At 39.1% G+C, this 12,157-nt stretch overlaps 2 protein-coding genes across 4 annotated transcripts in view; both read left to right on the forward strand.

Annotated features, from left to right (window-relative positions):
- The first annotated feature begins 538 nt into the window (after positions 1–538).
- zfyve21 (zinc finger, FYVE domain containing 21) lies at positions 539–9,702 on the forward strand. Of its 3 annotated transcripts, XM_015024712.1 has the most exons (8): positions 569–937; positions 2,832–2,882; positions 4,221–4,389; positions 5,035–5,110; positions 5,219–5,310; positions 5,515–5,568; positions 5,872–6,002; positions 6,469–9,702. In XM_015024712.1, exons 1-8 carry the CDS (start codon positions 812–814, stop codon positions 6,502–6,504), a joined length of 735 nt encoding a protein of 244 aa, XP_014880198.1. In that variant the 5' UTR covers positions 569–811; the 3' UTR covers positions 6,505–9,702. The 3 variants fall into 3 exon arrangements, with proteins under 3 accessions (XP_014880201.1, XP_014880198.1, XP_014880199.1); XM_015024713.1 differs by lacking the exon at positions 5,515–5,568 and having other exon boundaries at positions 589–937; XM_015024715.1 differs by lacking the exons at positions 5,872–6,002; positions 6,469–9,702 and having other exon boundaries at positions 539–937; positions 5,515–5,813.
- Positions 9,703–11,094: 1,392 nt separating this feature from the next.
- The window catches only part of LOC106941640 (transcription factor IIIB 90 kDa subunit-like), a 17,611-nt gene continuing 16,548 nt past the window's right edge, over positions 11,095–12,157 (forward strand). The window contains exon 1 of the mRNA XM_015024711.1: positions 11,095–11,389. The gene's annotated coding sequence lies outside the window, so the exon portion shown is untranslated. The remainder of the gene's footprint in view (positions 11,390–12,157) is intronic.

A 12,157-nucleotide genomic window follows, 5' to 3' on the forward strand; every position in this document is an offset into this window, starting at 1 on the left:
ATAAAAACAAAACTACATAAATTGAAGAAGTAAATCAATCAAAGTTTTATACACGTATCTGAATGAAGGTAAGGAACGTACAACAAACAGCAGGATTAGTGTGTTTGAATTTATCACTGGTATTCTCTAAACCACACAGGATCAACTTTGTACATACAGATTCAAACAAGTAGCAATGAAATCTTACATTGCTTACTTTTACTAATAAAAGAAAACGCAACATGAAATTGTGACTTGATATATTTCACGTTTCTTCTTAGAATAGACAAAGACATACTTAAGACATGTGCCACACATTTTCATCATGGTGTTTTGGTGAGTACATTCCAAAATAAATGGTGAAGTTTGTTTGAGATTGTCTGTCTGTTGGAGGAACACCCAGCCGTGTTCACATGTCAGTCTACCTGCTGAGTCAAGCAGAAGATGGGGAACTTCAACCAGTCAGTGCTAATTATTAACAAGTATTAACAAACTGAAGTCATTATGACTTTTGACTGTCACTAATGTAACTTTAATTGCAAAAATAAATGTTTATGAATTGCTTTGTAATTTATCTTCATTTACATTTTGAATAAACTAAATCGTTCACTTAGCAAACACTCCGAAACACAGGCTTTTTCTCGTTTCTCTCGAGTAGATAACAGTATGTTTTGACTTTTAGTGGATACAAACAGCCCACTCGTTCACACGTGTCACGTGACTTCAGATTTGTACTCTGATTGGCTGAATGCTCCTGGAGGGTGTGGCTTGATTGGAGTTTGTGATAGAAGAAGACGACTCGACAGAAGAGAGGGGAAACGCTTTAAAGAAAATGTCCTCGGTACCAGACGGGAAGAAGCTGGTCCGCAGCCCCAGCGGCCTCCGAATGGTTCCGGAGAACGGCGCCTTCAACAGCCCGTTCTCCCTGGACGAGCCGCAGTGGGTCCCGGATAAAGAGGTGAGACGTTTGACGGCCAAATGCTATCTGAAGTGGTTACACAGCAGCGCGAAGCTATCTAACACAGTAAACATTGCGCTTCCGGTTAGTATTTTCAGACTAAGTGTAGAAAATTTGAAGTTTGTCAAAACAAAATAAATTGTGACAGCTGACGCTTTAGAGTACAAATTATATATCCTTTATTGTACCTTAATGGGGAAATTGAAATGTACCAGCAAAGTGTTAAGATAAATGGAAACACATAGATTCACTAAAAAGTAAACGTATTGAAAAATGGATTAAAAAAAACTACAGTAAGGAGAAATGTATTAAATGCAATATAAATATTTAATGGCAGAACCTTTTACAAGGAAAAAGTTTTTAAAAAACAAACATTGGAGCCCACAACACAAAAGTACAAATAAACTTTATTGGTGAAATTTAATAATGCCCTATGGAGCAGCCAGTGCTACTCCTCCTCTAGAATGGTGCTAATGGTGTTTAGCACACCACTAGCATAAGAAGACTTATGCTTTTTTCCCTTTACTTACAGGAAAAACACATTTAGCAGATGGAAGTATTTCTAGTTTGTGAAAATGCAGATTGTTGTCCCTATCTCTGTGGTGCACCCGGAACAAGTTACCTTCCCATTTCAGGGGCAACACAGAGATGCATAACACAACTGCACACTCACACCTAAGAGACCAATTGACCTAAACAGGAAACTTGAATACCCCAAAAGAACTTGGAGAAAACTTCATGCAGGAGGAGAACCTGGGACCTTCTTGGTAGCCTGCTGTGTCACCACTATAATATGTGATGAGCAGGCATTTATTATTTTAATTGTGGCAATTTTGATTAATGATTGATTGAAAATAGTGACGCAAACACACGTGTTTTGTAGTGTAGCAAAACTACAAAAAAGCATCAGTATATTTTTAGGCGTTTAAATTGACACATTTTTGCACTTAATTTTTTTTATGACTCATGACACATTTTGATCTCCATAACTGTTAAGCGCAAGGTTAAACTTTTCTTAATTGGGTAAGCTCTAAAATGCCGTGCTTTTTTATTTTTTTGTTCCTGAAGTATTTTTTTTATTAGAAAGTAAGCAGACAGGAAGTGGGCAAGGAGAGGTGGGGAAAGACGTGCGGCCAAGGAACCAAGGACGGGACTCGAACCCGAGATGCCCGCTCTTCCCGCTTCGCCACTCGACCCCTCGAAGCTAGCTTTTATTTTTGTGGGGAAACGTTGCTGTGTCCGGTTTCCTGCTCCGACCTGCCGCGAACTTGACGTGTTTGTGGACATCGCAGTTGGCTCCTGGACTGGGCGTTGCAGGCTGCCATGGCCAGTCTGGTAACAGAAGTTTGCGAGCCAAGCCTCTCTCGCCCAACTAAAACCAGAGCAGAGCTGGTTAGCATCAGTGTAGGAGCTGGTTACTGTGACATTGTGCCCGTGTGTGTTAGCCAACTGTCACGCCCGCACATAGATGACAGTATTTAGCTACATTGTTGCGAAAGGAACACTAACTCCTCAAAAAAGAAGAAAAAAAAGTCTGTCTCCTTTTAGTGAGCGTCAGAATCACAGACAGAGCCCAACACTGTTTTTTGAAGAGCAGATTGCACACAAATAAAGTTAATCATTTATTCTTGACTTTAAGCTCTGTTCAGGTGCTCCTGTTTGTTTTTCTCTGAACTTTTAACTCCTAAAAACGTTTGGGTTGCAATGCCTCCAGAGTAAGATGGAAAGAAAACGATGTAGGAATTTTGAGTGGAAAAGTGACAGTCCAGCAGAGTGTACGTGTTGTGTGATGTGTGGCTGAAGCAGAGCAGGATCCAGGCTGCTGTTTAACTGGAATCTGCTCAGCTCAGCATGTTGTGTAACATCCTGTTTTTCCTCTTTCCCTGTCACCCAGTGTCCGAGATGCATGCAGTGCGACACCAAGTTTGACTTCATCAGACGGAAGGTTTGTTTGGTCTTTGTTTCTGCACAACCATGGTGCTAAATCACAGCTTTATCTGACTGAAAAGAGGAAACCAGATCAGGTCTGATCAGGCCACTTACACCGGTGATGTCCAAACCCTTCGTCACGTGGGCCAAAACGGTCAGGTCAAAAAAAAAAAGCTAAAACTACAACAAAAAAAATATTCTTTTTCTTTTTCACTGATCAACAATTAACTAAGCATACAATAATTCTAATTATACATGTAAAAATGTCTTTTCTGTTTTTATTTTTTGTGGGAAAGGGAAGTTTAGATTCTTGTAAATCCAGTAGTTTTTCACGTTGTTAAAAGAAAGATATCCAGTTTGCACGTTCTACTGGGCTCAGATGAACCAAGTTAAATGAAACATTCCGCTTCTTCTCAGCAATAAGAACAGGATTTGAGTCACTGTCTCTTTAGAAATGGTGACTCAAGCAAGGTTTAATAAATGAAAGCAGATTATCTGAAGTCTGTTTGTCACTAAGATCATGTTTATCAACTGAATCCTCTGAGGAGTTTCTCAGCAGAAGTCAGATGATAAATGTTAAAAGTCAGATGATAACAGAGAAAGCAAAAAGCATAACTAAGACAAAAGCTTTGTGTTTTTAATTTTTTTTATTTTTACTTTTGTTTGGAAATGTTAAAAATAACCAGAATAAATAAATACAATCATCAATATTTTCCATTGTATACATTTTAATTTGTCACTAATAATTTTGCTCTAATTAAAGAATAAAATTCTCAATCTGATTTAACCACCTGTTGTGGTGAGGCACACACAATCATAGGGCCATAAGTGGCCCCTGGGCCACACTTTGGACACCCCTGGTTTGGCTTTCATCTTTTGTGTGTTTTTTTTTTTTAATCATTTGCATTATCCTCTTTTCATTTTTGATTCTTTGCTTTGTCAGTAGTTATTGTAGTGACTGCTGAGATTCAGCTGCACTGCTGACTTCTTTAATTTTTTTAAGGAAGCTTCTTAAAACAGAAACCTGTTTCTAGGGAAACAACGAAAATGTTGCTAGTAATGATTTCCATTCACTACCAAACCTCTGTCTTGAAGTTTTCCCTGGTTTCTCATCTGCTAAACTCAAACTGTATTTGCATTCAGCCCTGCTGAACTAACACTTTACCACAAGCTTTATGAGCTTCATCAGTTTTCTACAGGGACATTGAACATTTGGTCACTTCTAGATGAAAACAGCTCAGGCTCTTTCAGACTGCGTGGAGAGAGCTGGTCTGTTTACAACGATGTGCTGTGTTACTGTCCCCTGCACACAATCCTTTTCATTCATCATCAGTCTCGGTCTGATTTAACTCAGCACCACTGCCGGCGCTGCGGCCGCTGTTTCTGCGATAAATGCTGCAGCAAGAAGGTGGCGCTGCCCCGGATGTGCTTCGTTGACCCGGTCAGGCAGTGTGCAGAGTGCAGCCTGGTCTCACAGAAGGAGCTGGAGTTCTACGACAAGCAGCTCAAAGTGCTGCTGGGAGGTAAACCGGCTCTCTGCTCACCTTGGTTTGGATCCACTGACTCTCATGCCATCACCAGTAGTTATGTATACGGTGTAGTCAGCACTTTAAATGCACTTACTGTTGCCAGGAATCTAGGTGGAATTAGGACTGTCATGATGATAAATTTTGCTGGACAATGAGTTTTTGCGATAAACGATAATCGTGTTGCTTTGTGACCATTTTTGAGTCATTTAATGCTAATAGCATAATAATTAAAGGACACATTCTCAAAGATCAATAAACTTTAAATTCTAATGAACATTTAACACTGGAACTGGAAGACATCTTAAATATCCAAGATAAAGGAACAAAACAGAAACATCAAATAAAATGAATTATGAACTCTCTTAATTATCCTTCAAAAAAGGAACTGATACCAAAACACTTTGAACTGTCTTACTGCTGAGATGTTCTTTATTCATAACCTTGACCTAATTACTGATTTCAATATTTAATTTTTTAACTTAAAATTAAATCATTGTCTTTTTCTTTTTATCCCAAAGAAAGTATCACCGACCTAATCTTGGGGAAAAAAAAGACAAAAAAACCCCAGAAATATTTAATTTCCTCCCATGTCGGTATGAAAGACGTTGCCCTCTTCAGTCTTTTTTTTTTTTTTTCCAGGAGGGACATTCGTCGTCACTTTGGGAACATCAGATAAATCTGAAACCATGACATGCCGCCTCTCCAACAACCACAGGTCAGTCTGGAACGGTCTGACCTGCCAGAGCCTTCACTACTGTTAGCCAAACGTTAGTTTCCTTGAAATGAGAAGGGAGACTGAGTCTTTTTTTGACCTTCTCATCAGATACCTGTTCCTGGACGGTGAAAGTCACTTTGAGGTGGAGCTGTCCCGCATCTCCAGCATGCAGATACTGACAGACGGGACGAGTCCAGGAGGTAAAACGCTACAGACGTCACAGTTTCAGCTCTGTGGGGTTTTCCTGATTTCTGCAGTTGTGGGAATAAATAGTTTTTGCTTCCTTTTCGTTTTTCTAGCTCTTCTTAAATGAATTGTTTTGAATGTCATTAGAAGATGACTCCAGAATGTCTTTGTTCTCTAACCCTGCTGCGCTGACGGCTCTGCTCTTCCTCTGGACTCAGAGGAAGACGTTCACACTTACACCAGCCTGCTGGACGGCCTGTGTGTCTCTGAAGGTTGGCTGCTGCTCGCCCCTCAGCGTCTGCATCCACCCTCTGCCCCGACCTGATGTCACCCCATCCCATTACCCCATCCTGGAGTTTGCATGAAAGCAACACCTGAATTACATTACTTTACATCATTTGGAGTCTGAGGGGAAAAATTATTCTCCCATTTTTGTTTTCTTTCAATTTTAGTTACTTTCCATATCTCATCTCATCCAGTTACTCTATTTAATGTTGACTTTTTCTGGTGTTTGTGTCCAGACAGACAAAATATACTTTTCCAAAAAGTATTGAGTTGGTGATGTGTTTGTGTAGGAGGGACGTCGCGGGCCAGTGGGATGCTCCTCCATTACAAACCAATGGGCTCCCAGGATGCCCAGCAGCTACAGATGGAGGCTGCAGAAGATAAGAAGCTGGCATCGCTGTGGCTCGCTGCAATGCACAAGGTACAGGAAACCTCACACTGAATGTGGAATTAATATTTATCTGCTACCTCTGCACCAGTCATGCCACAGTAATGACATTCAGGTCAGGACTTTAACTAGGCCACTAGAAAGTCTTTGTTTTTTCTGAAGCCATTCAGAGGTGGAACCTATTTAGCTTGTTTTTTGTTGACAACAGTTTCTTTACACAGGTCCATGTCTGTTTGGATTTTTTTTTTCCTTTTCAAACACAAGCTTCTTTTTGTGTGATTATATTTCTCTGATATCTGCATTATTTGTGTATTTTTTGTTGTGCATGCTGCAGTAATACGTCAGCCAGCAATGTGCACAGAGCGCTTCAAAAGCATGAAGGGTTAAACTTCTAACAGTGCTGAGTATTTTAGCAAGACACACTGATGCTGTTCCAAATGTCCGAAATGAAAAACGTAAAGTCTCCATTACTAAAGGGAAGGTGTTGTCTTGACGACAGGCGGCCAAACTGCTGCACGAAGCTCGAGACCAGTGACAGCCAGGTGAAATGGAGGCAGCACACACCCAAGTGTTTTCCAGCCGAGTCGGATTCAGATCGGGTTTGCTCTCATCACTGCAGATTCACTTTATCCATCTGATCTCTTATCGGTTCTTTATGCCAACTCATCATTGTCTTTTTTTTTTTGCCCTCCCCAAGAAATCTTTCTAAAAGGAGAAAAAGAGCACTTCACTCACCTCTATAAGCAGTACTCTGTACATGTGCGTTTTCTCTGCGTTCAACGCTCCAGTCTGGTCTCACTCACTAACTGGGCCGTGCAGATTAAACGTTTTTACAGAGCGTCGATGCTTGCTAATGTTGGAGGCTTTAATATTAATTCAGAAATGTTACTCTGTATTCTTCTGAAGGTTGTACAACACTCTTTTTACACTCGGTTCAGTGCACAGGGATTTTAAACGCTGCTGTTTGTGCAGGGATGACAGAACCAAGTCGTATCTTCAGCAGATCTTCCAGTTCCAGACTCTTTCTAAGCACATTAAAGGAAACATGCAGATTAACTTGTGGCACAAGGTTGAAAAGCAGATATTTTCATCTTTCCTTGGCATTAAGAAGCTGTAGTTGTCTGAATTCCTTTAAAAACCAAGTAAGAACTGGATCTTCTCTTCTACTTTACATTAGCTCTTTGAAACATTTTTTAAAATCTTTTGAAAACAACAATTGTGTCTCTGCTAGAGCTTTTTTATATGCTGCCACTTTCCTACGTTGTGCAGCAAAATGCATGGATCTAAATTTTTTTTTTGGCGGTCCGTTTCCAGATGCAGTGTTTTGTAAAGCTCTAACCTGCCCAAACAATTTTTTTTTCCCTAAAGAACAACGGGAGAGTATAGAAAAACATGGGAACAGCATTCCAATTTTCTTTGTATCCTTCCCGTCGAGAAAAACTGTTAGGCTTCTTCCATCTCTGTGCTTCCTTTGGCTTCAGTTTGGAACACCTCACTGATGGTGAAAATGATCCAATCTTCACTCAGTAACGATTTCCACACCAAAAGCCATCATTACTGCCACCCATCGTCTGCAGAACGTCTGACCCAAAAGTCAACCTTTTGTCTGTTGTTGTCTGTTTGGTGCATCTCCAATTTAAATGTGCATGAACATGTTGGCTTGCTAACGTTCAACTCTGAAGGATTTCTTGAACTGATTTTAGCTAATTACAGTAGAAAACCGCTTCTGAGGCGTAGGTGAGAAATGCTGAGTGCGAGAGAGGACAGAGAACTGACAAAATATTGCTACACTTTCTTAGTCAGCTGCAAAATATGTGCATAATTTTAATAGAAAATGAGGAGAAGAAGAAGGTCATCGGCTTTAGAGGCAACAGCCAAGAAGAAGGCACAGAAACTGACTGAAAGGTGTTCAAAGTGTTCAGGGTTTTCTGGATGAGGCCAAACCCAGAAAACACACCCGTCTGTCCAGTTTCTGATAGGCTCATGTCACTTGGTCCTGTTTTTGGTTTATTGTTTTTTTTTTTTTTTTTTTTTTTCTTCAAGACTTTTGACTAACTTGCACTCCTATCTGCTTCTGTGTCTAATGAGCTTCAGACTATTCACTGACCAAAGTGAGGAATAAACACAGAGGAACTTTAATTGTAGTTTCATGTATAAAAGTTTTCTATGAGCTATTTTGTTAACCATTTCTGCTTTGAATAACAGCCAGTCTGTTCTTCCATCTTTTTTTTAACTAAACTATATTGAAGTATTGTAGTCACTTTATGGACTTTATTTTGATTTGTCACCTCGTTGTGATGTGGAGCATTTTAGCAGAGGCAACGCACTACAGTAACTCTGAAAAACAGTTACCTGGCAACAGGCCTAGCATGTGCTAATGTAAAATAAAACCAGGTAATTTACAAAGGCTGCTGATATTTTTAGAGTTCCATTTCAAATTGGTTTATGGGTATTTGTGTGTAATCTTGGGGGGGAAAAAACATGAATTTATCACATTGATGTATTTGGAAAAAAAGACAGCTTATAAATTGAGATAAATATCTACTATAGGAAATTTATTTGAAAACGATTTTATTTGTATTTCTAGGATTTAAAGACGAACATAAAATTTAGCAAAAAGATTATATATATTTTTATCCTGTGGGGCAAAAAATGATGAATAACAAAATTTTTAAAAAGCACAGAGTCCAACCTAATGACAAGAAGTTCAGATCTAGAAACATTTTGCTGGTACTTGTAGAAATTCAATGCAAAGACAGGAGTAAACTGAAAAACTGTTTAAAAAAAAAGTCTGTCTTCTATGTAAATTTAAAAATGTTGGCTTATTTAAATTGCTTAAATTTTAGTCAAAGTTATTGAGAGCCATGGCTGAAGATCCAAAGGGCCTCTTGTGGCTCCGGAGCCACAGGTTGCAGACGAGTGTAGAGTTTTCCTCCATGCTTCTACGGTTCTATAGTCCTGGCTGTAATGAGGTGGAAGGGTTAACATGAATGATTTGAAAGCACGTGGTGATTTATGAAGAGGATTCACAGAAATATGGTTTTAAAGGAGCTTCTGTTTTAAAAGTAAATTTCTTGAACTTTTCCAAAGCTTCTTTAGTGTCGAGGTGGGAAGAACACATCCTCTCTCCGGTTCTGTGGAGCTAAAAATCTGATTCTGGTCAGTAACTGACGTCTCTGGATCTAATCATTTAACAAGTAGACTCTTTAGTAAAACTGCTCAGTAACCAATCAGATGCCAATGTTTGTTACTGTAGTATCACTGACTCCCCCAAAATGCTCATGTGTATCGGCGTGTATCTTATTTCTCCACATGAACATCAGATTACTTCTTATAGCACAAAATTGATCAGCAAAATGTCTGCTGGCCTTCACCTCACAGAAAAAAACACATTTCTTCAGCTTAATTCTACTTCAATGCACAGATGTATCTTTTTTGTTTTTTGATCACATGATTTAGAATGTTTAGAAGATGGAGAAAAGCAAGCTCTTACCCCCAAAAAGAGATATGAATAAGAAACAAAACTGTACTTTAAATAAAGTGACAGACCCCTTCATTATAATTCTTTCTATATATTTTTTTTAACCAACTGTAAACTGCCATTCTGTACATGTGCAATCTGTTCTGCTCTGAGTACACTACCCTGTTTTTCCTTCTTGTTTATTATGTTGCTGATGGTGCAGCATGTTGTTGGACCTTTCTGTTCAGAATAAAATCAGATGTTTATACATAATGTCTTTGTTTTCGTCTTCATTTGGATTTTTGGTCTTTCAAAAACATTAATACAGGTGGATGTTTTACTATCACACCTTCTGGTTTTAGACGTCTACAGAATAAAATGGCTGATGCTGCTTTATGCGTCAATTAGCAAGAGACCCTTAAAGCTGGGAGTAATGAATGTCTCGTCTACTATATGAAATCAGTTATCGGTGCATTAAATGCAGCGTCCAGTTACAAATATAACCAGTGACTCATTCGTCACTGTTCATATGCCAGAGTTTAGTAATATAAAACCATTTGAACTGGGTAGATGTAAACAAAAATACTGTACAAGAATCTAGCTAGATGTTTGCCGTGGCAACTGCAGCATTATCTACTAGGGTTACTTTTTTTTCAGAAGGAGCTTGGGTTTTGTTTTTATATTATTTTGTTAGTCAGATTTGACCCACGATATTCTGGTGTCTGCTAAACATGAGGGGTTTATATTTTGGATTTAAGTAAGGCAAAATGTACCCACACATTTACAACAAAATAACTTTGTGAGAGAAAGATCTTTGGAGTCATCCAATGAGGATAATAGAAGTCCAAACATTCTGAGAGTTTGGGAGACAGATTTGTGGAAACTTTAAAATAGATCAAAATAAGAAAAGGATGGATACATTTTCTTCTGGGGGATGTTGAAATTTGTGAAAACTGATTTTCAAAAAATCTCAAAACCTCTAAATTTCTAACCTAATGAAAAAAAAAAAAAAACCTGAAAGATTTTATTTCTACTTTTAGTATCATTTCGTTGTGGAATTTAAATGCAAATATTTCATTTGGAAAGTGGATAGAGTGCTAAAACATTTATTTTATCTATATTTAAAACATTTGGTGGGTCTTCATGATTTTTATCTAAAGTTTTTGTCTAAAGTTATTAATAGTCCAAAGAGCTACTTGTAGTTCTCGAACCTCGGGTTAATTTTTTTTATCTATATCGGAGGTTTTTGATGGGGAAATTTTACACATTGAGACTCCTCACAGCCTCCGTGTTTTTAGTGAACTTGACTCAGAAACACGTTTTCCTTTCAGACGTGGCATTGTTTCAAGGGAACGTTGTTTAGCATCTATTGCAATGAAATGACTACAATTTTATTTGACTTTGGTATAAATGTAACTAAATTTTGGAACGTAAAAATAGCAAAGAAATAACTTTGTACTTTTAAAATATAGTAATTCGTTTAAACGTGTAGGCGGAAGTTGGAAAGTTCCAAAACAATATAGGTGGAACTATGATTATCATAAAGTGTTTGTATTTATTTACAGTCTTACAACAGTTGTTTTTATATTACACTACATGGTACTGAGTAAATCAGTAATACAATAGATTAAACAGCAGTGTTTGAGCCCAGTATTTGTCCCCTTCTCTCCGCTAACACCCCTCTGCAGTTGGTCTCGTCGGGGTCTCCCCAACGCAGCAAGCGCACGTGCTCGGTGTTGTGCTGGGAATTGCGCCGGTGTTTCAGCAGATATGAGACTCACGTAAAATGTCATCACGCGGCTAGCTTCGCTTACGCTCCCAGCTCCTTTGACAGAAGTGTGGAAGTGAATACGACGCCTTTGCGTTTCAGAGTTTACGTGGGAAACACTTATTTTCACTAAGGGTGGCGTCGTCACAGCGTGACCTGACGCTGCTCCCGTCGGAGTTCACCGGACTGAAGGTATGGAGCCGCTGTTGGCCACACGATGTTGACATGGTGTCCGCAGACGCACGTCTTGTAGAGTTCAACTGTTTGCTGGTGTCTTTCAGACATCTGTTAGCTTGTCCCACCCAGCTCTCACCAGCTCCATGTGGCTCCCAAATGGTCCATATTGGCCACTGAAAAAGGAAAAACAACCAGCACATCTTAAGCACATTTCTATTCTCTAATTTCTCCCAAAAGCCTGTTTCTTGGCTTGTAAAGGTGGGGGTTGGGGGTTCGCGAGACGTGTGCCACGTCGTTGACCGAGGGATGGGAGCAGAGTACTGGGGGATGTTCTGCACAATCACTGCTGAGGCATTCATTTCTGTGTACAGTCCAGCAGCAGATTAGAATATGCTGGGAAACCATATAGTAACCGGAATAAGTTACTGGAAATACCGCAGCATCGATTTAGACACTCTAGTATGGGCGCATCCATTGCTCGGAGGCCCCGGGCTCTAAAGTCGCTGATGGGCACCATGATGCAACACAGATGCACAAAGTCAAGGACATAGGTGTTGCAAGACAGAATTTTAGTATTCAAAGTTTCATTACACGAAAGCATAGTTTCTTGTACTAAAATACTAAAAAATCAACCTGTGAAAGAAAGTTAACTTTTTAAATAGTTTATTTCTATCATTTAGGGTTGCAAATATTGTTGATTTGCAACAACCTTTAAGACATTTTCAAAAAGAAGTTAACGGGGGGGATGTGAAACTTACCAACTGTAAGCTTTCTATTTGTATT

This window comes from Poecilia latipinna, unplaced genomic scaffold (assembly GCF_001443285.1).
Source record: "Poecilia latipinna isolate Pla-1442-1.1 unplaced genomic scaffold, P_latipinna-1.0 Scaffold3785, whole genome shotgun sequence".
In the NCBI taxonomy this organism is placed as follows: Eukaryota; Metazoa; Chordata; class Actinopteri; order Cyprinodontiformes; family Poeciliidae; genus Poecilia; species Poecilia latipinna.